The sequence below is a fragment of the Narcine bancroftii genome, chromosome 3, assembly GCF_036971445.1.
Source record: "Narcine bancroftii isolate sNarBan1 chromosome 3, sNarBan1.hap1, whole genome shotgun sequence".
Taxonomy (NCBI): domain Eukaryota; kingdom Metazoa; phylum Chordata; class Chondrichthyes; order Torpediniformes; family Narcinidae; genus Narcine; species Narcine bancroftii.
The window spans coordinates 240,937,839-240,964,541 of record NC_091471.1 but is presented as its reverse complement, the minus strand read 5'-3'; the positions used below and the strand labels follow the sequence as shown (position 1 = coordinate 240,964,541).

The 26,703-nt window shown below is 41.1% G+C and overlaps 2 protein-coding genes across 8 annotated transcripts in view; one reads left to right on the top strand and one right to left on the bottom strand.

The window, feature by feature from the left end:
* Positions 1-11,331, bottom strand: part of LOC138758408 (putative uncharacterized protein DDB_G0291812) — a 37,889-nt gene extending 26,558 nt beyond the window's left edge. For 2 of the 6 annotated variants that reach the window (XR_011354273.1, XM_069927275.1), the window contains exons 1-3: positions 11,065-11,329; positions 4,649-4,693; positions 3,156-3,366 (exon numbers count right to left, since the gene is read on the bottom strand). Coding sequence is in view for 5 of the 6 variants with exons in the window: in XM_069927275.1 (XP_069783376.1) it covers positions 3,156-3,366; positions 4,649-4,679 (242 nt within the window). In the remaining variant the exon portion in view is untranslated. Of the gene's footprint in view, positions 1-3,155; positions 3,367-4,648; positions 4,711-11,042 lie in introns of all 6 variants that reach the window. The other 4 variants (XM_069927279.1, XM_069927276.1, XM_069927278.1 and 1 more) reach the window with 4 other exon arrangements.
* Positions 11,332-11,596: 265 nt separating this feature from the next.
* cc2d1a (coiled-coil and C2 domain containing 1A) overlaps positions 11,597-26,703 on the top strand; it is a 76,951-nt gene continuing 61,844 nt past the window's right edge. The window contains exons 1-7 of one of the 2 annotated variants that reach the window (XM_069927274.1): positions 11,597-11,865; positions 16,158-16,296; positions 16,600-16,706; positions 21,685-21,777; positions 24,812-24,943; positions 25,239-25,551; positions 26,090-26,214. In XM_069927274.1, coding sequence (XP_069783375.1) covers positions 11,809-11,865; positions 16,158-16,296; positions 16,600-16,706; positions 21,685-21,777; positions 24,812-24,943; positions 25,239-25,551; positions 26,090-26,214 — 966 coding nt within the window. In that variant the 5' untranslated portion in view covers positions 11,597-11,808. The remainder of the gene's footprint in view (positions 11,866-16,157; positions 16,297-16,599; positions 16,707-21,684; positions 21,778-24,811; positions 24,944-25,238; positions 25,552-26,089; positions 26,215-26,703) is intronic. The other variant, XM_069927273.1, reaches the window with a different exon arrangement.

Below are 26,703 nucleotides of genomic sequence, written 5' to 3'. Positions count from 1 at the left end.
CACCAAAGACTCTCGTAAATTTCTACAGGCATACCGTGGAAAGCAATCTGGCTGGTTGATCCAATGCCTGGAATGGAGGCACCAATTCTCAGGAAAGAATAAACTCCAGAGGGTTGTTAACTTGGCCTGTGACATTACAGGCACCAGATTTCACTCCATCGAGGACATCTCCATGAGGTGGTGTCTTAAAAAGCAACTTCTATACTCAAAGACCCCTACCACCCAGGCTGTGCCCTCTTTACTCTGCTACCATCAGGAAAAAAAGTACAGGAACCTAAAGATGAACACTCATGGCGCAAGGACAGCTTCTTCCCCATTGCCATCAGATTGCTGAATGATCCATGAACCAAACACACGGCCTCACTTTTTGTGCACTATTATTTTTATAGTAATGTTGTAAGACGGTTATAATCTGAATGTTTGCCCTGTGACGCTGCTGCAAACCATCGAATTTCATGACTTGTTCATGACAATAAATTCTGATTCTGAAAAGTAGCCACCATCTGAAAAAGTTGCGAGAATTAACATTTGCCAATGACATGCAGAAGTACAGATGCTTCAAAAACTGTATTTTCCTCCCAGTGATCAATTCATAAATAATGCATTTAACAAGACTACGGTAATTGATGCAATTCAGGGATCAAAACAAAAGTCATTGTTAAGGCAGCAGATGTCAACTGAGGTGGCAGACGAGTTGAGAGAACTTGTGAAAGCAACCAATCTGCTACCCAGCATCTGCTTCTTAATCCTTTTACAAACTGATGGAAACTGATAATGCAAGCTGTGCCTCACATTAGCTACTTTCAAGTGGAACCATAGAACACTACAGCACAGAAACAGGCTGTAATGCATTTCGAAAGAACCAAAGACTTGTTGATCCAAACCAAGGCTTTTATTAACTAAAAGACTGGAGCATATCACAAGTATGTCCAGAATGACCTGGTCTGACTAGGAGCAATCCTTTAAGACCTGCCAGTAGGTGTGGCTACACTCTCAGCTAATTACAGTCATCCTACACTACCATTTGTACATATACACATTGGTGATAGAATCTGTACTATCATACAGGCCCCTTCGGCCCTTCTAGTCTGTGCCGAACCATTTTTTTTTGCCTAGTAACACTGATCTGCACCCAGTCCATAGCCCTCCATTCCTCTCCCATCCAGGTATCTGTCCAAATTCTTCTTAAATGTTAAAATTGAGCCTGCATTCATTACCTCAGCTGGCAGCTCAATCCACACTCCCACTCTCTATGTGAAGATGTTCCCCCTAAACTTTTCCCCTTTCACTCTTAACCCATCTCCTCTGGTTTGTATCCTATCTACACTCAATGGAAAAAGTCTATCCCCCTCATAATTTTAAATACCTCTAACAAATCTCCCCTCATTCTTCTGCATTCCAAGGAATAAAGTTCTAACTTGTTAAACTTTTCCCCGTAACTCAGTTCCTGAAGTCCAGACAACATCCTAGTAAATCTTCTCTGCACTCTTTCTATCTTATTGATACCATTCCTGTAGTTAACTGTCTAAAACTGTACACAACACTCCAAATTTGGCCTCACCAATGCCTTATACAACTTTAATATATAACATCCCTGCTCCTGTACTTAATATATTGATTTATGAAGGCCAATATGCCAAAAAAATTCTTTACAACCTTATCCACCTGTGACACCACTTTCAGGAAATTATATATTCTCAGGTCCCTCTGTTCTACTGCACTCCTAGTGCCCTACCATTCACTGTGTACGCCCTTTCTTGGTTTGTCCTTCCAAAATGTAACACCTCATTCTTATCTGCATTAAATTCCATCTGCCATTTTTCAAACGATTTTCCCACCTGGCCCAGATCCCTCTGCAAGTTTTCAAAACGTTTTCAAAACCTTCTTTGCTGTCCATAGCACCACCAATCTTAGTTTCATCTGCAAACTTGCTGATCCAATTTATTACATTATCATCCAGATCATTGATATAGATGACAAACAACAATGATCCTAGCACTGATCCCTGACACACACCACTAATCACAGGCCTCCAGTCTGAGAAGCAATCATCCTACATTACTCTAAGGCTTCTCCTGTCCAGCCATTGTCGAATCCAGTTCACTGCTTCACCATGAATACCTACCAACTGAACCTTCCTGACTAAACTCCCATGTGGGACTTGTCAAAGGCCTTACTAAAATTCAATTAGACAATATCCACAGGTTTTCCTTCATCAACTTTTCTGGTAACCTCCTTGAAAATGAATGGTTAAACATGACCTACCAGGCACAAAGCCATGTTGACTATCCCTAACCAGTTTCTAGCTATCTAAATAATTGTATATCCGATCTCTTACAATACCTTTCAAGAATTTACCTACTACTGATATCAGGCTCACCGGCCTATAATTTCCAGGGTTACTTTTGGAGCCTTTTTTAAACAACAGAACAACATGAGCTACCCTCCAATCCTCCAGCACCACACCCATGCCTAAGGACATTTTAAATATTTCTATCAGAGCCTCTGCAATTTCTACACTAGCTTCCCTCCTGTTAGGCCCTGGGGATTTAACCACCCTTATTTGCTTTAAGACAGCAAGCACTTCCTCCTCTTTAATCTATATAGGTTCTACATCACTGCTCATTTTCCTTTCTTCCCACAACTGTTTCCAGAGTGAATACTGATTTAAAAAAAACCATTTAAGATCTCCCCCATCTCTTTTGGCTCCATACAAAGCCTCTGATCTTCAAGAGGACCAATTATATCCCTTAATATCCTTTTGCTTTTAATATACCTGTGGAAACCCTTAGGAGTTTTCTTCACATTGTCTGCCAAAGCAACCTCATATCTTTATTTTGTCTTCCTGATTCTTTCTTGAGGTTTTTCTTGTATTGTTTATACTCAAGTACCTCATTTGCTCCATGTTGCTAATACCTGCTATAGACCTCACTCTTCTTCCAAACCAGATCCCCAATAACCCTCAAAAACCAAGGTTCTCCATGCCTGCTAACCTTGCTTTAACCCTGACAGGGACAAACTATGTATTCCCAGAATTTCACCTTTTAAGTTTCTCATTTCCTGCATGTTTCTCATATCATAATCAAAGACAAATTTTAAAAGACGCTGAAAAAGTTATCCCACTAAGGATCTGAGCAGAGAGAACAATGCTTCACCTTTGTCTTTTACACTCTATGTTGTGACTTATGGTTACTGGTTCTTCATCCTCTCCTGGTTTCATGGCAATGTCTTCTGTACCTTGCCTTTCAGTCATGGTCTTGCATTCTGCTTCTACGGTGTCTCCATTCTGCTCCTCACCAGGTTGAAAATGTTTCTTTTGCAGCGTTCTTTCAACAGATAACAATGCTCCATCTACCTTTCCTTTAACTATGAAGGAATGAAAGAGGTGTACTTAAATATTCATCACTCTTTCTGATGGAACTTGAAGAAAGACTGTTTTAATTCTCTGAAAGGTGTTCTCAAAATGAGGATTTAATTTAAAAGTAGCCACAAAATAAAGTTAAGCAGAATGCTATAAAGGTAAAAAGAGGGTGGCATTACAACACAGTACAGACCCTTTGGTGTTGATGTTGAGCCAGCCTATAAATACCTACCTAAAAAAAAAGAAACCCTCCCTAACTTGTATACCTCTTTCTTTCATTTTGTGCCTATCTAAGAGTTTCTTAAATGCCCCTAATGTTCCATCCTCCATCACCACCCCTGGCAATACATTCCAGGTACATTTAATGTTTAAAAATCCTACCCCTGATGTCTCCCCTAAACTTCCCTCCCTTGACTTTGCACAGAATATTACAGCGCCATCCACCCGGTTTGAGTACAGTGATGGCTGTAAGGAGTTTGTACCCTCTCCACGAGACTCTGTGGGTTTCCTTGGGGTGTCCGGTTTCCTCCCACCCTTGAATATATATGGGGGGATGGGGTTATAGATTAATTGGGTGTATTTGGGCGGCACAGGTTTTTGGGCTAAAGGGCCTATTACCATGCTGTATATCTAAATTACATTTTAAAGAATTAAATTACATTAAAAATTGATTAGGATAAAACATTATTATGTTAAACATTACTCCAGAACACATTACTTGATTTGTGTTACTTTTTTTAATTGTAGATGTCCAAGATTCATTAATTTTTGCATTTCTCAGAATATTTATATTAGGTAATCATGAAGGATGTACCCTAAATTACTCCAGATTCCTCAATAGCAGGGTAAAGGTTCTTAAATTTAGTGTACGTAAGCGTGTGTGGGATATCTCAAACAAGTTATTTCTCTTTCTGTTGATTAGAACATCCTCTTTGACATCTATAACTTATCCAACCAATATAGAACGCCAGCTTCAACATGTATATTTAGGAAAGAGAATGAGGGTTATAAAAATTGGATTATTCTGCAAGAAATAAGAGCTTTGTTAAATATGCAGAACAAGAATGAAAAGGTTTGTCAGTTTACTCATGAGTACACCACCTCACTTTTTCTCTTTTATTGCACTGTATTTAAAATTGTCATAAGAACAATATATATTTAAATTCTGGGCCCACAGACAGCCACTAAAGACTATTTAACAATCGTCAACAATTTAGGTTAATTCTTTTTTTAATGATTTATACCTGAAATAATTTGCAACTCTGATAATACAAGCTTAATACTTACTTGCAGAAGCAGACTTTTTACGTTTACTCATGGCTCATGTATTTTCTGCAAAACAACAAAATCTAAAAATAATGTCTATCGCAACAAGTGCAGTATACAAATAAAAACCACCCAAGGATTAAAATAAAGAGAGAATGAAAAGAAAGCTACCAGAAATTGAAATAATGAGCAAGTGTAATAATTCCAACTGGAACCCTTCATTAAAACTAACAGTGGCTAAGTTTATATATTTATTTTGCATTACAATGACTGATTTTATACAACAGCTTAAACTTAGCAACATAAATGCAATTATGGTATGTGGAAACTGACTGTTAACCATTGAATTCAGTATTGGCATTGAGGGAATTGAAAACTTTTGATTATAGGATTTTAAGAGTTCTGTTTACTTCAGCAGAAATTCTGAAGATTAAAATAATCATCACATATTGAGCAGTCATAAAATTTTTTACTCCCCAGGGTTTAATGGTAATGTCCAACAGCATAGCTGATACAAGGAACATAAATATTTTGTAATCAATCATATAAAGGAAACAAGAACACTTTAACACCAATCAGCACCTTTTAAAACTATAAAGGTGTTTTCAAAGATTTTGAATTCAAAGCAAACAATTATTTCACCAATGTTGCACATCGCTGTGAGTAAACCAGCCCCACTTGTACCACCGTGCTGGTGGGCCAGCTGCAGAAAGATGGCGTCGTCAGGGCTTGCTCTTGCCTCGTGGCTTAGGCCATAGCTCGCGCCCGGGCAATGTGGTGACGTCACCGCTGCGTGGGGCGGGCATTGGCCTTAAAGGGGCGTGCGCGAAATTCAAATAAACAGTTTAACTGAAACCCCCCATCAAGTTCAGTGGTGTGTTTGGGTTGTAGCAGCCGCTACACTATATTGTTTGAAGTAAGTAGTTTCGAGTCAACTTAGAAATCTGCAGCCATACTGTTTGAGATTTTAAAACATCTTTGAAGTTTCCAAATTACAATTTGTTACAACCATCATGCTGTGCCCAGAACTTGGGAATATTTCTCACACAATGTACTAAAATAAAATTGAAAAATAACGACTTAAACCCATGCAAAAACAAACATGCTGAAATTACTGGCAATTGATGAGTCCCACCATCCTGCATTCATACTGACCTGTGCGATTTGAAATGCAATTCTATAAACTCTTCAACAGAACAGAACAAAAACAGACCCTCTGTCCATATCTGTGAAACCAACCCAATTTAATCTGGTGAAATTGATCTGCATACCTCTATTCCCTGCCTATTCACGAGCCTGTCTGAATGGTTCTTAAATATTGTTACCATTTCTGCTTTTATAGTTCCACTGGCAGCATGTTCGAGGTACCTACCCCTCTGCATTACAAAAATAGTCTCATATATTTTTCCTTTAAACGAAAACCCCTCACTTTAAATTTACAAATCCACCCTGGGAGAAAGATCATCTATGCCTCTCATAAATTTTTATACTTCTCTGATGCTCCAGAGAAAACAATTCAAGTTGTTTTCTAAATTAAATTTTTACTTTAAAAAAAGTTGATCCAAACTTTCCATATTGCTTATAATCTCCAATCCAGGCGACATCCTAATACACGTATTCCCTTTGCCAGCATTTACACCATTTCTAAATTCTTTCATCCACGAATTAGTCTCCAAATATCGATACTCTGGGTGTGAGTAGATTTTCCAGGTCATCTGGTGGAATGCTTCAACACCAGTGCTCACAAACAAGTACCAGGACTTGGCCAGGTTGGCAGTAGTGAAAAATGTCCTATGGTCTGCCAAAAATTTGTTGGTCTTCTAGTATTCCAAGATATCAGTGAGGGAATACTGTCGATTGACACATTCCATGTTGCAGGAGTGTGTACAGGGGGCGCACTGAGGCTTTGTGCAGCCAACGCGAGGGCGCTGTGAAGAAGGATCACCATCTCGAGTCCTTCTGTTATTGGGCATTGGGAGGCTGTGACAGAGGGGAAGCCCCTCAAACAACAGAAGGGAGAGTAATGACAAGGGGCTACAGTGGTGACAATGGTGCTAAAAAGAGAATGAAAATAATAACATACAGTGATGGAAATGCATAGATATGACATTAAGGATGTGAAAGTACTTTGAATGAGGTTTCTTTTGTAAATAATTAATTGTGAATAAAGTTATCTTTGGGGAAATAAATAATGTCATTACATTGTTTATAGCACTTCTTCTGGCAACTCTTACCACATCGCCAGTTTTCTGTGTGAAAAGCTTGCTCTTTGGGTCCCCTTTGAATCTTTCCCCTCACCTATGTCCTCTAGTTTTAGCCTTCCCTAACCTCATGATTTACTAAAGGTCACCCCTCAACCTCTTCCCACAGGCAGTGAGAATGCTGAACGACCAAAAGAACCAAAAGGACCACTAACCATCCGAGACCCTTATATTCATAAAGCAATACTTATTTATTTATTTGTACATAGGAATACTTGTCCTGCATATGTCTTGTTAGTCCATATGTGTGTTATGACTGGCTGTGTGTCTAGGTGTTTTCCACAGAGGACCAGAGAACCCTGTTTCGTCAGGTTGTACTTGCACAATCAGATGACAATAAACGTGATTTTTGCTTCAGGGAAAATAATCCCAGTCTATCACTATATCTCAAACCCTCCTGTCCTGCTTCTCAACCTTTTCTGCATCTGCTCTGGCTTAATCACATCCTTCATATAGCATGGTGACCAGAACTGCAGACAATATTCCAGGTGCAATCCTAACAACGCCTTGTAAAATGTTTTTAATATGATATCATAAACATCTTTTTTCAGTACCCTATCTACCTGTATTCATTAATAACTCAAAATATTAACTGTTTCTCTTGGAACAAAAATGATTCCTGACCCAATGAGTATTTCCAGCATGTTCTGTATTTATTTCAGATGTCCATCATCTGAAGTTTTTGTTATAAATTTTCAAATCTAATTTCAGGCTTGAGTTTACAAAGCAATATTTCCAACATTAGAAATTGTTTTCCTGAAAAATATCAGTTATATTCCATGTGACATCATTGCTGAGAAATTTATCAGGGTATATGTCATCTATAATTGATTGCAGAGAAAGTGTCTATACACAACATTTTATGACAATTATCCCACAACTATTGTACTTTCTTCCACTTCTCTTTTGGCTTTTATATCATATCCTCAAAACTACTAAGAATTCATATGGCTTTAAAGCCTGGATCATACTTTATCTACTTTGTTATCATGGCCATCTTGCATATTGAAACAGATTTCAGTTAATTTCAGCCATACATTCTTACCACAAAATTCACTCCACCCAATAAAACTATCCAGCACTAACATCTGGTAAAGATATTACCAGATGTTCTAAATTATAATGATTTTATAAATCATTGCCTTCAACAGTGCATATATACTGCATGGCCAGTGTTAAAGCCAGTTATAGATTTTGCACAGAACTATAATCACACGATTCAGCCAAAAAAAAGGAATTCCTCAAGCAGAACAAATCCAACTAGTGAAACTTAAAAATATCATGAATGGGAAAATGGCCGAAATTTTCTCAGAGCGGATCACGACCTGTATTCTTCTCCTCACTAAAGAGGTTTTCACTCTAAATGGAAACCTAATGAGAACTTCTGCAACAAATCCAGCTTGATTAGTAAGGAATACAGGACTTACCAATCATAAATCCTAAGATATGCTTTAACGTGGAGCTAAATGAGCTGATATAGCTTGAACATTCGTTCAATGGCTAATATTCACAATTAAATACCATACAGGTGCCTGAGGTGGTTCAGTATGTCACTGAAGACCCTCATAAATTTCTACAGGTGTAGGTGGAGAGCATTCTTTCTGGTTACATCACTGCCTGGTATGGAGGCACAAACTCTCAGGACAAGAATAAATTCCAGAGGGCTGTTAAAGGCCTCCAACATCACAGATATCAGACTTCATTCTATTGAGGATATCTACATGAGGCGGTGTCTTAAAAAAAGACTCTACTTAAATTTAGATATACAGCACTGTAATAGGGCCATTTCAGCCCACAAGTCCTTGCCACCCAATTTATACCCATGTGTCTGTGTGAAGTTTCTATATTCCATCTGCAACTTGGTTGTCTTCTGTGGGGTGCTCATTTCCTTCCACATCCCAATGATAAAGACAGGTTAAATTACGACTGTAAATTATACCAATGCAGATAAATAGCTAAGGGGCATTTCCAGGAAAATAAAACTGGTCATTGGGACTGATAGAAATGTTTTGCTGGGAGCCAGCATAGAACTGATGGACCGTGGCCTCATCCTCAGTCTTTGAAATGTTTATGTATTGTTAAATGAGAGCCTTTGAATGTGCGTCAAGATTCCACAAAGAGCAATGTGCAATTGTAGAACATGACAAAACATCATTCTCCTGTCCTCGGTGGAAAACACAGACACACAACTAGGCATAACACACATACAGACAAACAATATGCAGGGAAAGTATTCACATTGCCACAGAAATAAATAAGTAAATATTGTTCTGAGAATGAGAGTCTTGGATAGTTAATATGAGAAGTTCCTTTGGTCGCTCAGCAGTCTCACTGCCCGTGGGAAGAAGCTGTTCCTCAGTCTGATGGTGTTGGCTCTGATCCTCCTGGATCTCTTTACCGACAGGAGCAGCTGAAAGATGCTGTGTGCAGGGTGGAAGGGGTTCTCAACCATTTTGCGCGCCCTCTTCAAACAACGATCCTGGTAGATCATGTCAGTGGGGGAGGGTTGGGAAGGCTACCACTCTTATGGTCCTGTGGTTAGATCTCTGATCCATTTCTCTGCAACAACCATACCACACTGTGATACGGCTGGCCAAGATGCTTTCGATAGAGCTCCTGTGGAAGGATGACACGATGGCAATTGGTAGTTTTGCCCATTTCAGTCTTCTCAGGAAGTGCAGTCGCTGTTGTGCCTTCGTGACAAGTGAGGAGATGTGTGTCCACAATAGATCATTAGTTACATGGTCTCCAAGGAACTTGGTGATCTCTACTCCCTCCATTGCAGCTATTGATTTATAATGGGGCATGGTCATTCCTCGACCTCCTGAAGTCCACAATCATCTCTTTCACCTTGTCCATGTTGAAACTCAGGTTGTTACTCTCTCACACCATATATCATGAGATTTTCCACCTCTGCTCTGTAGTGTGCGACATCACTGTTGCTAACAAGGCCAACTACTGTTGTTTCATCTGTAAATATAATGACACTGTTGGACCTGAACCTGTCGATGCAGTCATGGAACAGACTGCGGTATTTCCGTTAGGAAGTCCAGAATCCAGTTACAGAGAGGGGCGCTGAGTATCAGTGAGGACAACTTCTCCACTACATTTGAGAAATGATCGTAATAAATCAATATTTGTGAACAAAGCCAATGAAACATCATAAAAGAAGATATTATTTGAAATAGTCAATAGATCTGTAGCATCTAAGGAAAACAAAACAGTATGAATGTTTCATGTTGAAGTCCTTCTGTCAGAATTGTATTTGTGCAGCATCAACATGAATATAAGATCTCAGCAATTTTTACATGAACATCAAGTGAAATTACTGCAAAATCCCACTATTTTAAAGGTGCAAGTGTGAAGCCAAAAGGGCAAATAGCAGGATTTCACAAGCTTTGAGGCATCTGGTCAGTCAGCGCATGAAAAACAAGAATGCAAATTTAAGTTGCAAATATGAAACTAATGGCCCAACATCAAAATGACACAACACTTTGGGAGTCAAATAAGAAAGTCTGCAGATGCTGTGATTGTAATTCACACAAAAGAGAAACTCATCGTCATGTAGCAAAGATAGATAAATAACCAATGTTTTGACCCAAGCCCTTCTTCAAGGTATGAGCCAAATGTAGAGAGGTACCTGAATAAAATGGTGGTGGCGGGGAGAAGAAGTGAGAGCAGGAAGAGGAGCACAGTCCCACAGGCAAGAGGTAATGGGTCAATGGATAAGGGAGGGAAGGCACAAGAGTAAACAGGGGGAAGGTTTTGTAAATGGAGAGGGAAGGGGATGGAGAGCTGGAGGAAAGGTGACAGGGGGAAAGGGGAGGGTGAACGTGGAGTGCGTTAGCAGAAACCCGAGAAGTAAATGTTAATGCTTTCTGGCTGGAGAGTGCCCAGATGAAAAATTTGGTGTTATTCCTCCAATTATGGACAGACATGTGAGTGGGATGCAGAATTGAAACGGCTGGCCAATGTGTGCGGGCTCAGCAAAGAGATCTCCCCCAGTCTCTCCAGGGTAGAGAAGGCCACAGCGGTGTCACAAGAGTTGCTTCATTTGGAAGGACTCTTTGTGGCCCTGAATGGTGGTGAGGAGGAGGTGTGTCTATCAAGTCCAGTGTTCGACGATCTGAGTAGCTCCAGCATTGTGTTTTTACATCAATCATGGTGTCTGCAGACCTTCTGCCTTAGAGTAGCGCCGGTCACTGCTCCTGTTCTGGCGGCCTGAATCCGTCAAGCTCAGCTCCAATTAGTCCGTATTTCTCTTCAATTCTTCTCTCTACAACACCATTTGAATGGCGTTTCAGGAGACATACTACCTGGCTGAAACACCCCTGTAGATCGGAGAGGACGGCGAGGCGAGACGCAGGCGTCAAGGAGTCGGTGCTTCGACGACTTCTTCCCGCCCGCTTCCACTGCGCCTGCGCCTCGCCACGCCGTCCACTGCCGTTGAGGCCGTCCTCTCCAAACTCCAACTCCCGGCGTGCACGGCGGAAGCGCCCTTTCCGGCCGTTCGCCCTGGATATGGCGCTCCCACCCTTCCTGATGCCCAGGAGCCACTGGGTCCTGCATCTAAGACCACGCAGAGCTCACTCTCGCCTCCCTATCCATGGGCAGATGCTCCAACATGCCTCTTCCCCACTCCATTCCTGTGCCAAAGGTGGAGTTGTTTCACGACAGTGCGGGCGCCTCTTTGCGACGGTTTGGGCAGAGCCGTCCCCGGCAGGCGTTGCAAGGCGGAAGCGGGAGAGGAGGTAGTCGTCAACAAGCTTTCTGATCCCCTCGCCTGCCTGAGGCCCCTCGGTCCTGGAATAATCCGATTATAATCGAGATGCCTTCTGATTTTGGCGCCTCCGCCTAAGTGGGGGAAGGAATCGAGTGTTCGACGTGATTCTTCCCTCAGTTATGAAGGATTGAGAGGCAATGAACAGGAACAGAAGAGCAGAGCCCAAGGGCCGGGGAGCGGCGAAGGCCAGACAGGTAAGGCCAGGTGGACGCAGGTAGGATGGAGGCTGCTGCTTCATAGTTCTCTTGAGAGTTTATACAATGCAGCAAACTTCAAACAGCTATTCACAAATACAGACGACCACTTTAGAATTATTAATTGATCCCACTGCTCTCCGGAGCATCAGAAGTATCTAAAAGTAAACGCCATCAAAAATATTGATCATAGCAGTCATTACAGAGCGGGTTAAATAGGTTAAAACTTTATTTTATGGAGCGTAGAAGAATGAGGGGAGATTTGGTAGAGGTATACAAAATTCTGAGGTGTATAGATAGTAGGGTGGCCATTGCAAAGTAGGACATAGTCAAAGGTTACCATATATACAGTGTGTTTTAAACATATATACTTTTTATAAGATTTAAACGATATTGCCAAAAAACCAACAAACTGCAAGCACACTATATGTGTAATGTGTGTATAGTAGCCTCTGACCATGTCCTCCTTTGGAATATCCTATTATCATATCTGTTAGATAAAGAAGGCTTTTTTTTAAACTGAGGGTAACTGAGATACAAACCAGAGGATGCAGGTTAAGGGTGAAAGGGGTAAAGTTAAGGGGGAACTTCGTCACCACAGCATGGTGGGAGTGTGGAATGACCTGTTAGCTGAAGTGTTAAATGCGGGCTCAATTTTAACAATTTAGAATTTGACAGCTACGTGGATGGGAGAGTTATGGAGGGCTATGGACTGGGAGCAGGTCAGTGGGACGAGACAGAAAAATGGTTTGGCACAGTCTAGAAAATCCTGCTGTAACATTCTGTAATGTGTTGAGGGTCTGCATTCTGGAGAGAACACAGTTGCTTTTACAGTCCTTTCAGTCTCTGATTGTATGTGGCCAATGCACTTTCAGCTATGGAGGTTTGCCACATCAGTCACCAACAAGCTTATTGGGATTCTGCCAGTTACTAAGTGAGTAACCAACAAGGTCGGGTCAGATACAGCAATGAGCTCTCTGAACCCTTCTCCATTAACAATGGCGTGAAGCAAGGCTGTGTTCTCGCACCATCCCTCTTTTCAATCTTCTTCAGCATGATGCTGAACCAAGCCATGAAAGACCCCAACAATGAAGACGCTGTTTACATCCGGTACCGCACGGATGGCAGTCTCTTCAATCTGAGGCGCCTGCAAGCTCACACCAAGACACAAGAGAAACTTGTCCGTGAACTACTCTTTGCAGATGATGCCGCTTTAGTTGCCCATTCAGAGCCAGCTCTTCAGCGCTTGACGTCCTGCTTTGCGGAAACTGCCAAAATGTTTGGCCTGGAAGTCAGCCTGAAGAAAACTGAGGTCCTCCATCAGCCAGCTCCCCACCATGACTACCAGCCCCCCCACATCTCCATCGGGCACACAAAACTCAAAACGGTCAACCAGTTTACCTATCTCGGCTGCACCATTTCATCAGATGCAAGGATCGACAATGAGATTGACAACAGACTCGCCAAGGCAAATAGCGCCTTTGGAAGACTACACAAAAGAGTCTGGAAAAACAACCAACTGAAAAACCTCACAAAGATAAGCGTATACAGAGCCGTTGTCATACCCACACTCCTGTTCGGCTCCGAATCATGGGTCATCTACCGGCACCACCTACGGCTCCTAGAACGCTTCCACCAGCGTTGTCTCCGCTCCATCCTCAACATCCATTGGAGCGCTTACACCCCTAACGTCGAAGTACTCGAGATAGCAGAGGTCGACAGCATCGAGTCCACGCTGCTGAAGATCCAGCTGCGCTGGATGGGTCACGTCTCCAGAATGGAGGACCATCGCCTTCCCAAGATCGTGTTATATGGCGAGCTCTCCACTGGCCACCGTGACAGAGGTGCACCAAAGAAAAGGTACAAGGACTGCCTAAAGAAATCTCTTGGTGCCTGCCACATTGACCACCGCCAGTGGGCTGATAACGCCTCAAACCGTGCATCTTGGCGCCTCACAGTTTGGCGGGCAGCAACCTCCTTTGAAGAAGACCGCAGAGCCCACCTCACTGACAAAAGGCAAAGGAGGAAAAACCCAACACCCAACCCCAACCAACCAATTTTCCCTTGCAACCGCTGCAATCGTGTCTGCCTGTCCCGCATCGGACTTGTCAGCCACAAACGAGCCTGCAGCTGACGTGGACTTTTTACCCCCTCCATAAATCTTCGTCCGCGAAGCCAAGCCAAAGAAGAAAGAGAATAGTGGGCACAATTGGAAATTGAAATATTTTCTGAAAGAAACTTGAGTATTAAAAAAGTATTTTGATTGATTGAAATCTTCCCTCTTACAGTGTAGAAACTAAACTGTCTCACGGCGTTGAAAATCAGAATGGGGAAAGTGAGAAACTGAGGATTTTTTAAGTTGTAAAGAGGGCGATGGATCAAGTAAACAATGGGAATGCAATATGCCAGCGTGGAAACTAAGTTTGACAAGGAGAGGATTGCTGTCTTGACGGGGAGGGTGAAGATGAATGCTGATATATCTCATGGAGTCCATGGGGAGGATGAAGAGGGCTGTTTTGAGGATGAAATCTACGTATGTATATTTCAGAATGTTGCTCTGGAGAGATTTCAGCTGCACATCTGAGATCAGAAATTGTTTCATGACAGTACTCATTAATATGCATGATTATCATTTATTTGAAACTTTTATAATAGTATAATAATCCTGGATAGGAAAAATGGAATAGACTTCTACAAATTCTAAAGGATGCCACTATTCTTATGTGATCCATGACTTGGGAAGAATTAAGCAACTTGTTAACAGTATACCTTTGTCCAACTGATCAAAATACTATGCTAAGTAATTTGAAAGGGCTTCATGCATTGGATCTTTAAATTATGTTCATATTTGAAATCCTATATTTTTAAATGTATTACCTATTGTGTAATTATATAGTTCAATTGTTTATATATTAAATACCAATAGAAATATTTTAAAAAGAAAAGGGCTTCATAAGCCACAAAAATGTGTGCTTTAGCAGAGTCTCTTTGATTCTGATATTTTTTGGGGGATACATACATAATTAATAAAATTCAACTAAAGGATGGTTGTTTTTTTATGTTTTTTAAAAATTTCTTTGTTAATGGCAGATCCTGAAACAGTGTTTTGATTGGAAGCATGTATATCCATTTCCCTCTGTGGATGCTGTCTGACCCGTTGAGTTCCTGCAGCTGTGTTTGTTTTATTTTGTGGTCGGGTCATTTCCTGTCTGATCTGGCTGACATTAGTGTATATTTCCAATGTGTGCGATGGAACCTGAATATGGCATGTTAATAATGTTACCCATTTAAATAATGCTTGGCAGTACATCTGTGACCTAAGTTATGGGGAGAAACATTGTGCATCACTAGTTTGCATTAATTTAGCCAGTCCAACTAATCTCTTAAACTGACGGTGACAAGTTGACAAAGAGCATCAAGTATTGCATCAGCAGAGAGCAGCTGGGATGTGATGGGACCGTGGCATCGATTCTCAACCTTTTTTTATGCTCCCATGCCATTTTAAGTAATTCCATACTAACCACACAGCGACTATGGCATCGTATGCCATTGTGCTCTGTGGTTAGTAAGGCATTACTTAAGGTGGTATGTGATTGGAAAAAATGTGGGTGAGATTCATTGATTTAAGTGATCATTATTACTGGAGGCTGTTTTGCCACTTGTGTAATGGATATCCTGGCAGCATTTGGGAAGTCAGGGTCAATAAAAGAGAGCTCTTTTAAAATGAATAATCTATGTTGTTGGTCTCTACATTAATGTCTGCTTTATAACTGCACTGTGGTTTGAACTTTGTACTGACCTTGAAGAACTGAGAGAGACCAGTAAAAGTTAACTACCTCTGGGAGGTGGAGTTGTCTGAAGATTTTTCTCAATTTTTAATTTTTCTTTTTGAGTGCAAGCTTTGTCCGCACTTGTCAACCAACATCAAATGATTTCTGTAACAACTCAATGCTGGAGAAACTCAGCAGGTCAAACAATGTACCAAATACTATGTACCAAAGATTTGGGCTTCAACATATTGGTTATGTATCTTTATATTTGCTATATAAAGTACACTGTCTGACCTGCTGTGTTTCTTCAGCGTCGTGTTCATACTTCAACCACGTTGTCTGCAGAGTTTTGTGTTTTATGTCGAATGGTTTCTGTTTTTTTTTAAGTGTTTGTCTCCAGTGAGATCATGAACATTGCAAAGCAATGCAATAAATAAGCCCAATTATAACTGTCATTTTTCTGAGAGTGCATTCCCTCACTGATTATCGATCATCAAGTTCATAGTAAGTGTGTTTTCACAGCTTGGCTTGCTGGTTGACTTCTCACCAGAAGGCATGTTGATGGATGTGAATGACAATGAAAATGATTCCGATTTAGAAGCAGAACTGGCATTAATAACCAGACAAAAGCCAGCTAGAAAAGGAAATCCAAAGGGAAAAGGTAGGATATGAAATTTACAACTCAGAGAATTGCCACCGTATTTCTTCTTTTCTTGGTGCTGAATGGGTGATTTAGATTTGTTATCAGAATACATACATGACATCTCAAACAACCCGGAGATTCTTTTTCTGGAGCTATGTGGGGAGGTGGGATGGTAGGGGAGGGAGGAGGAGGGGGTGGATAGCGGGGAGGAGCAATGGACATCCTCTCTTTTCCTGTTTCAACTTGAAACTACATTCTCCGCAAGCTGCTCGAGTGCTGAGTGACAGATCAATTAAAACAGGTGGACTTTTGTTTCTGCAGAGCCCCTCCCAATGGAAACTATTGAAAGAATGGCTGCTCTGTGCATGAAGGACCTCGATGAAGAAGACAGTGATGATGATGTGGACGATGATGACCCAGACTTGATGGTGAATATGTTTTCCCCAAAACTATTGATGTAGCTTCCCTTGTGGTTCTCTCTAAACTGAAGAAGAATTGTGGTTTTCAGTGTACTCTGTGAGCTGATCACCTACTAAATTCATTTTTACCACACCATGATGAAGGGCTCAAGCCAGAAATGTTGGTAATGTATCTTTATTTTTGCTGACCTGCTGAGTTTCTCCAGCATTGTGTATCTTATCTATTAAACCCACAAAAAAAAACCCAACAGGAGGAGCTCCAAACAGATACTGTATATCTGGTATCAGCAGAAACTATTATCTGAAGAGTAGGATTTGTTTTGGGGATCTGCTTTGTTACTTGTGAAGCATCAAATAAAATGGGCCATTGTGCCTGTTATTGTATTTGCTTTCCAAAAGGATTATTGCTGAAATTTTACAGTGCTGGAGAAACTCAGCAGGCAACGTTTCGGGCCTGAGCCCTTGGTTAAGGTATGAGGGGAGAAAAAACCAGACAGGCACCTGAATTAAAAAGATGGGGGAGGAGCACAGGCAAGAACATGGGCAGGAGAGAAAAGAAAATAATTGATTGGGAAAAGGGAGTAGCTCTGTGAATGCAGACCTGGATAAAAGGAGACAGAGGGATAGGGAAAGAGTTAGGTCCTTTGCAGTTGGAATCAGGGGAATATATAATGGGGAATAAGGAAATGGCAGACCAATTAAATTCTTACTTTAGTTCTGTTTTTACAAGAGAGGATACAAATAACCTCCCAAGGATGTTGGGAAACATAGAGACTAATGCAAGGGAGGAACTGAAAGAAATCAGTATCTCTAAGGACATGGTCTTGGGGAAATTGATGGGATTGAAGGCAGATAAATCCCAAGGGCCTGATAATCTACATCCTAGGGTACTTAAGGAAGTGGCCATTCAGATAGCAGATGCTTTAAGAATTATTTTCCAGAACTCGATAGACTCAGGATCAGTACCCATGGATTGGAGGGTAGCTAATGTTACCCCACTATTTAAAAAGGGGGGTAGCCTTACAGCAATAGTGGGTAAAATGATGGAATCCATTATTAAGGATGTAATAGCGGAGCATATGACTAGCAGAGAAGGGATCGGACGGAGTCAGCATGGATTTACAAAAGGTAAATCGTGCTTGACAAATCTATTGGAATTCTTTGAGATGGTGACAGGTAAAATAGATGGGGAAGAGCCAGTGGATGTGGTGTACCTGGACTTCCAAAAGGCCTTCGATAAGGTCCCGCAAAAACGACTGGCTTCCAGAATCAAGGCTCATGGGATTGGGGGCAAAGTATTGATGTGGATTGAGAACTGGCTGGCAGGTAGAAGACAGAGAATTGGGATAAATGGCTCATTTTCTGAGTGGCAGGCGGTGACCAGTGGGGTACCACAGGGATCTGTACTGGGACCCCAGCTGTTCACAATTTACATTAATGATCTGGATGAGGGGATTGGATGTAATAGCTCCAAATTTGCAGATGACACTAAGCTAGGAGGGGTTGTGTGCACGGAAGAGGGGGTCAGGAAGCTCCAGTGTGATTTGGATAAATTGAGGGACAGGGCAGATCCATGGCAAATGCACTACAATGTGGATAAATGTGAGGTTATCCACTTTGGTAATACAAACTGGAGGGCAGATTACTATTCGAATGGCAATAGATTAAGAGATGGAGAAGTGCAGAGAGAACTAGGGGTACTTGTACACCAGTCTCTGAAGGCGAGCATGCAGGAACAGCAGGCGGTTAAAAAGACAAATGGTATGTTGGCCTTCATATCAAGAGGGTTTGAGTAGAGGAACAAGGATACCTTACTGCAGCTGTACAGGGCCTTGGTGAGACCACACCTGGGGTATTGTGTGCAGTTTTGGTCACCTGATCTAAGGAAGGATGTTCTTGCAATGGAGGGAGTGCAGAGGCGATTCACCAGGCTGATACCTGGAATGGCAGGAATGACTTATGAGGAAAGATTGCGCAAATTGGGATTGTACCCGCTGGAGTTTAGAAGATTGAGAGGGGATCTCATAGAGACATATAAAATTTTGGCAGGACTGGACAGAATGGATGTGGAAGGGATGTTTCCAAGGATGGGAAAATCCAGAACCCGGGGCCATGGTTTGAGGATAATAGGCAAACCATTTAGGACCGAGATGAGGAGAAATTTCTTTACCCAGAGGGTGGTGAATCTGTGGAATTCATTGCCACAGAGGACAGTAGAGGCAGGTTCATTAAATATATTTAAGAGGGAATTAGATATATTTCTTCAGTATAAGGGTATTAAAGGTTACGGAGAGAAGGCGGGGACGGGATACTGAACTTTAAGATCAGCCATGATCTCGTTGAATGGCGGAGCAGGCTCGAAGGGTCGAATGACCTACTCCTGCTCCTATCTTCTATGTTTCTATGAGATAGAGAAGGGATGAGGAACTGGAGGAAAGGAGACATTGGGATGAGGAACTGGGGGAGGGGTTGTCTAATGGAAACTGAAGAATTTGATGTTAATGCCATCTGGTTGGAAGGTGCCCAGATGAATTATGAGGTGTTATTCCTCCAATTTGTGGATGGTCTCACTTGGGTAGCGTAGGGACAGACATGTCGGCATGGTGGTGGGGCAGGAAATTGAAATGAGTTGCCAGTGGGCGATCCCCACAATTAGAACAGTCAAAACAAAGGTGCTCAACGAAATGATCTTCCAGTCTGTGTCCAGTCTCCCCAACTTACAGGAAGCCATAATGGGAGCACCTGATTGCTGTCACTGGAAACTTCCATCTCGCCCTGCCTTTGGGCTTCTTTTGTTGTCATGTAATAAAATAGATCTAATATTACAGGAGGGATTGAGGGGAGTGTGGGGGGGGTGGGAGGGGAAATAACTCTCCACTGACCATTGATGACTCTTCCGTTGAGGTTGTCAAGAGTATAAAGTTCCTAGATGTGCACTTGGCGGAGAATCTCACCTTGTCCCTTAACTCCAACTCCATACCCAAAAAACCCAGAAATGCTTCTACTTCCTGAAAAGGCTGAGGAAAGTTCATCTCCCACCTTCCATCCTCACCACATTCAACAGAGGATGGATCAAGAGCATTCCGAGCAATTGCATCACCACCTGGTTAGGAAGAGGATGGTGAAGTCAGCGGAAGAGATCATTGGGGGCTCACTTCCTACCACGACGGACATCTGCGACACTTGATACTCACAGAAAGCAATAAACATTGTGAAAGACTCCACACATCCCGCATGTAAACTGTTCTCCCTTCTGCCATCTGGTAGGAGGTACAGTAGCACTCGGCCCCTTTCTTCCAGATTGGACAACAGTTTTTTCTCCCAAGCCATCAGACTCCTGAATTCCCATATGTGGATAGTATACTGTGGACTTTTACTGTATATGTCTTAATATTTTAACTTCTGTTTTAACTTGTATTTATGAAAATCTGCTCTGTGGAAAAACTATCTCGTCTTTACCATGCAATGCATGGTATGAACGACAGAAAGGTGATGACTTGAAATTCCATTTATTCTACCTTAAGGCAGACAAAGGTTTGCCATTAACAGAAATTGCCTGCTGCCCCTTATAGTCAAAGAAGAAAAAGCAAAGGAGAGTCCCTTCAGAGTCACTGAATGTCTGTGGATTCTTCTCCAGCGCTCCCACAGCCTCTGTAGCTGCACAGATTCCTGTTCGATCCATCGGCCGCCTGAGCCCCAGATCCAAACCTTTGAAATGATCAGGATGGTCTCTGCGCCCTAGGCCCTTGACTCCCTCTCGCATCTCAGTTCCTATACCTGGTACCCCTTCAGTTAGTCTCGAGCCAGTGTGAGCCCATTGACTGCAATTCACTCACAGTCTGTGGGTTCCTCGCCTCGAGTCACCAACGGCTTTCAATACTTTAGTGATTTAAGAAAGCAAGTGCTGATGAATAATTTATTAGTTTGATTGTGTAAAGACTAAAATATTTAAAATATTCAGGGGTATTACGGCCCAACCTTTTTGTGCTACAACATATTTTCCACATGTTATCAACATGCTTATGGTGAAGAGCTCATTTTTATTATGTGGTACAAAAGGTTAGGGGCAATGTATTAACCATAATTAACATTACATTCTCTTGTGGCACACAATTACAGGGATGTATGTTGTGTGCTACCCAATGTGTCTAACACATGCCATTACTTGCTCTCCCTCTGTATGTCATCATACTTTTCAGACGCATTTGTTTTCTCTATCTTGTCTTAGTTTTAATTTAACATCTGGGAATTGCCACTGGTGAGACAGCCAAAGAACAGTTTTAAGGCCTTATATCTAACCACCGACCAGAGCAACTTATTGTAACTTTAGTGTAGCATAAAAATAGTGCTGCTTTTTGGCAGACCAAGTAAAATTAGACAGAACAGATTCCATATCGCCCTCTGGAGTTCTGGCTAACAGTATTTCTTCAATTATGAAAATAAGAGATTGCCTAATGACTGCCACCTTGTTTCTTGGGATCTTGTTCTGTACAAATTGGTCGTCTTGTTTTCTACATAGCTGCTGTCATTAACTCTATGGCCGACTGGAACATTCTGTGGGCATAAGAGGTTGTTTCTCTTCATCTTCATGCTCTGAAGAAATTGGGATTTGGAGATCTCACACAATGCATGACCATGTTTAAGAAATAAATCTATAAGTTCCTTGGCTAGAATTGTTTTGGGACTTTGTTTTTCAATAAAGAGCTAGTTTTATATTTTCTAAATCTTAGTACAATAACATTCTAGTTTTCTGGAATAAAATGTTCAACTTTGACTTCCATTGGAGGTTTACTGTCGGAGGAAAAGGAACTCCAGTACAACTGGGTTAACATCTCTCTGAACAAATGATAATTTATCTATACAAACGAATGGCAGAAATAAGCCCTTCTGCCAGATTGAAATCCATTTTGTTTCTTAAAACTCTGACTGTTGGTTTTTTTTCCAATATTTATAATACTGAACTGTTTTAAAGTTACTACTTTTCTAGGCAGAATTGAATGAAGTTCTTGAAGATGATACACCAAGTGTGAATGTCACTTCCCATGCAGAGAAGAATACTACGCCTGACAGAATTTCACAGGTAGATTAAATCTCATTTTCATTCTTGGGTTTAAAAACAAAACAAATTCATTAAGATTGCACTTATTACAATTGACAGGAACTTAATTTGCTGCCTCTCCTCTGAAGGATTGTGTATTTAGCAATGAACAGTACCGGTATCCAAGTTTTGCTTCTGTTATTATTTCCATGAAGGTTAGCAGGTGATGGTCTTTTTTTCTATGCTGTGTAACTCTTAATTTTTTTTTTAGAGTAAAGCTCAAAAGTCTAAAGATGCTGTGATGTAGTAAAAACGCAGAGATGCTGGAGGACCTCAGCCAGTCTTTGAGGGGTGACAGAGGGTGGTGGAGAGGAGAGAGAGTTGGAACTGGAGGAGAGGAGATGGAAAAGAGGATTGGGTGGGTGGGTGGTGGCAGATTCAATGTTGATGCCATCTGGTTGGAGGGTGCCCAGGCGGAATACAATTTCATTACCTCCTATGTACGCAGCGAGACGGGCTGAGTTTCACCAGCATCTCTATGTTTTAACTCTGAGTTTCAAGAGGATACTAAAATCCCCATTTAGGATCTTTCATTCAAGAACTTGTTCTTGTTCAGGGATGCCAAGCATTAGGGCCAGCATAAAGAAGCATAAAATTAACGTAGTTTTGTGTGGAACTGTAAAATAGACAATACATTCAAGAAGAAATAGAGTGTAAAAAGAGAAATTTAGTTTTGGGGAGCAAGTATAAAATTGCGCTGGACAACATATTTTTTCAAAAGGTTTGCTTCCTGAATTGGGGATTATGATGGGTAACTTCAAGCTGAATACAGAGATAATTTCAGATTTGCTGTATCATGTAGGATGTCGGAGAAAAGTTAAATTAATTTTGATGGAATTTAATCACGTAATGATACTGACACTAAATGATACTGACCTAAAAATATTTTGCCACTGATTTTCGTTTGTACTCAGCATCTGATGCCCCTCATGTCAGTGTCCAACAATAATCGACCAACATTGATGGATTCCAGTTCCCCTGATATCGCTTTGCCATGGTCGCAGTGTCCCGGTGAAACTTTTCCCCAGGTTTGTCTGGCGGTACCAAGATCAGCAGGGAAGACGTCCAAGTGCGAATGCAGAAAAAGAATTTTTAATGATATGTTGCAGTTCATAGTTTTGTCTGCTTAAAGCATGTTAAAAAGATGACAGGAATCACAATAATAGGTTATATGTAAAAAAAAAAGGTATGTGATAGGAAAGTTTTATGGTGATTTCGTGATCAGCAGCCCAAAATCCAAAATCCACAATCCACAAGTGTTCAAGAAGCAAAATCTTCAATGTCCAGTGTTGCCTTTGGCGCAGTGTCCACCTTCAGCAGAAACCATAAAGTCAGCTTTGAGAAAACATTGGTTTTTCAAATAAGCAATTGCTAATCTGTAGCAGTCTGGTAATTGCTTACATTTGGACAATAGTCATTTATTGCTTCAGAGTGCTCTCCATATTTGAGTCATGAGGCCATTCAGCACAGAAACAGGCCCTTCAGCCCTGCACATCCATGCTGACCATTGTGTAATTGTACTAATCCAATCTTCCAGTTCATTATATTGTCGGTCCATAACCTAGGATATTGCAGTGACCATCTCTTCTGGGCGGAATGGTGAAATTGGAGGCCTTAGTGTCATATTTGATGGTAAAATTTAATTTTTAGGGTATCTGTCCTGATTAATTTTCAGGAATCAATTTTGATCTTTTAGGGCTAATAGTTGTCCTCCGATCTTAAAGTGTTAACTGAATCTTTTTTCTGACCTCCAGAGTGTTGCCAGAATCTTGATTTTTCGTCTTGCCAGCAATTTGTACTGGATTTAAACAAAGCTGTTAACATTCTTAATAGGATTTCAGTGCATAGTACGACCTGGTTAGAACCAGTTGACAGACTGTTATGGTAAATCTATACCTGCAGCAAAATGCTGCTTGGTGAGTTGTGTCAAGAGGAAAGAATTGGCCATTTGAATCTGAGATGAGGAATAACTAATTCCGAGGGATGTAACTCTTTGGGATTATGTTCTCCACAGAACTGTGGTTATAGCTCGGGGGAAGTAAATACACAAAAGTGCTAGCGAAACCCAGCTGGTCCTGCAGCGTCCATAGAAGGCAAAGCTATATTACCAATGTTTTGTCAAGGTAGGAACAAAAAGCAGGCTGTCGCCTGAATAAAAAGGTAGGGAGAGGAAGTAGGAATGGGCAGGATAGGAGAACAGACCAACAGCTCACTGCTTCTCATTTGCACTTCCTGCTGCCCTGATGAGTGGTAGTTGGCCTCTTCACCTCCCCCTGCCCCTTCTCTCCTTCCCCCCTACCTTTTTATTCAGGCGCCTCCCTGCTTTTTGCTTGTACCTTTATGCAAGGCTCAGATCCGAAATGCTGGTTATATATCTGATTCCTATGGATGCTGTGGGACCTGCTGAATTTCTTGAGTATTTTTGTGGATTTACTCCAATCACAGCGTCTGCAGACTTTCTTATTCACTCCTCACAGTTTGAAGAAATTAGTTACTGCTCCTATTTCATTTGTTCCGTATAGGGATCTCTTGCCCTGGCAGTGACCTGGGAAAAGTTAACACAGTACGTTTCCCCTTATCCGAAGTTCTGTAACCAAAATGATTCATTAATTGAACGTTTTTGTGGTGCCAATACAGCGTCACAAGTTGAAAAAAAATCTCCAGAATTTCCCATATAGGCTCTGTTGGCACCATTTTGTTTGATGCTCCATTTATCTTACTTTGTAAATAGAGATCAAGTTGTTTCATGGTACAGATTAAACATTATTTCATGCTCAAAAAGCCTGCCATTGTTTAATTGCTGATACAAGTACACTGCTGAGGCTACTGAGCTGTTCCAAACCCATTGTTCCGTTAACCACAAAACCTAATAACAGAAAACTGGCTGGTACCAAGCTTTTTAGATCTGGGGAAATGTACTGTATATATTCTTGATATCTAAAACGAACCAATTGTTTGATAGTATTTTGCTCTCGCATCATTAACTAATGAAGTGTGCTTTTTTTTTAAATTTCAGTCCACTACAGCACCTGCAGATGAACTGGAAGGTACTCTGACAGAGAGGATTGAGATGTACAGATGTGCAATAGACAATGCTAAACGATCGGGCGAGAGCTCCAAAATGCGAAGATATGAACGTGGCCTTAAGGTTGTTTTAAAAAAAAAAAAAATTGTTTTTGGTGAAATGCGTCAGTTGACGCACCTGTGCAATTAGAGTTGATAGACCTAATCTATATCTGTGGCTCAATGCTAGTTGAATATTGGGTTCAGAATCTTTTTTCGGGGTTGTGTCAGCCTATTTTATCCTTAAGTTCTGAAATGAGGCTAGAGTCATCACCATTAGTAGCCTCGTGCCCTTTTGATAGTCATGGCTACTTGTATTGTGGAAAAAGGCAAATAAGCAAAATCATCATTTTCATAACTGATTTACTTTTTTTAAAAAGACCCTCCAAACCATGCTTACATCTGTGAAGAAAGGGAAACAGATCAATGAAGAAGACATTCCACCTGCTGTGGCTTTTGGGAAAAACAATAACGCAACAGCTCCATCTACCTTGGAGATCTCAAATTCTACAGCAAGGGACCAGTCTTCGTCGACGGACGTCTCTGAGTCCAGGGAGTGTCCTGTGCCAGCAGCCAAGCCTGCAGCTCCTCCTCTGTTACCCAAGCCAAAGATATCTGTACCCCAAGCTCTTCCTCCTCAGCCAGGTCCTGCAAAAATAGAAGCAACCATCCCTACATCAAATTACAAAGCAGGTAGGTTTGGAATTCTGTCAGTAGGTTTCCATTTCTTGAAGGTTTTATTAAAAAAAAATTATGTTTGGGTTATGTGTTGAGTGTTCATCCCCTGAGTTAGAAGCTTGAGTTCAAATGCCACTCCGGAAAGTTGATCAGAAAATTTGATTTCACTGAATCGGGAAGGAGGTACAGGAGACTGAGGACAAACACCCAGTGGCACAAGGATTTGGATTGTTTACAGATGTGCCCTTGGATACTACACTAAGACCCAATGATTTTGTATTATTTAACTGTTAAAACATTGCTTTGATTATTTGTGATTTTGTGTGTCTAATGTCAATGGCTGATTTCATAGGTGACTGGCTGATTTTACTGTTTGGGTATAAATCTCTCTTCATTCATTAACTGCACAGGTTTAAAGAGATTTGATCCAGAGCTGTTACAGTGCGCTTCACAGAATAAATGTGAGGTATTATCATTCCATGAACCAATGTGCGCGATTGTATTCTATTACCTTGGAAAAAACTTTCAGCTCTGTTCCTACAATTTTATTTAGTATCAATGAATTCCAGCATGAAAGAGAATGCAATGAGCAGACAAAAAGAATACAAGCTCGCTGCCCTGCAAGCCAAACGCAATGGGGACACAGAGATTGCAATAAAATACTACCAAATAAGCAAGGTGAGGTTAAGCAATATTAATCACTGAGTTTTTAAACAACAGCAATTTGAGCAAGACACGAGTTGCATGAAATTGTATATTGGAATGAGGGATATAATATATTTCCCAATATATGTGTTCAGTTTTCAGTGATGTTGAGATTCATGTTAAAATATTGAATAGGGCAGTGAGGGAACCAAAGACGTACTGGGCGTAGTAAAATATGAAAGTCTGCAGAAGCAGTGATTGAAGAAAAAACACAATGCTAAAGAAATGCTAGAGGTCAAAAAATGTACTGTATGTAGCAAAGATGAAGATACATAATGTTTATCTTTGCTATATAAAGGACGCTATTTGACCTGCTGAGTTTCTCTTCTTTTCATATTGAGCGTAACTGTCCACATTTGTTTGAACATCTGCTTGTTAGTAGCATAGATCTGATACTAAATGTATTTGGTCAGTCTGTTTTGCTTCCATAACTTTCATGTAACCAACTTGTCACTAAAGTAA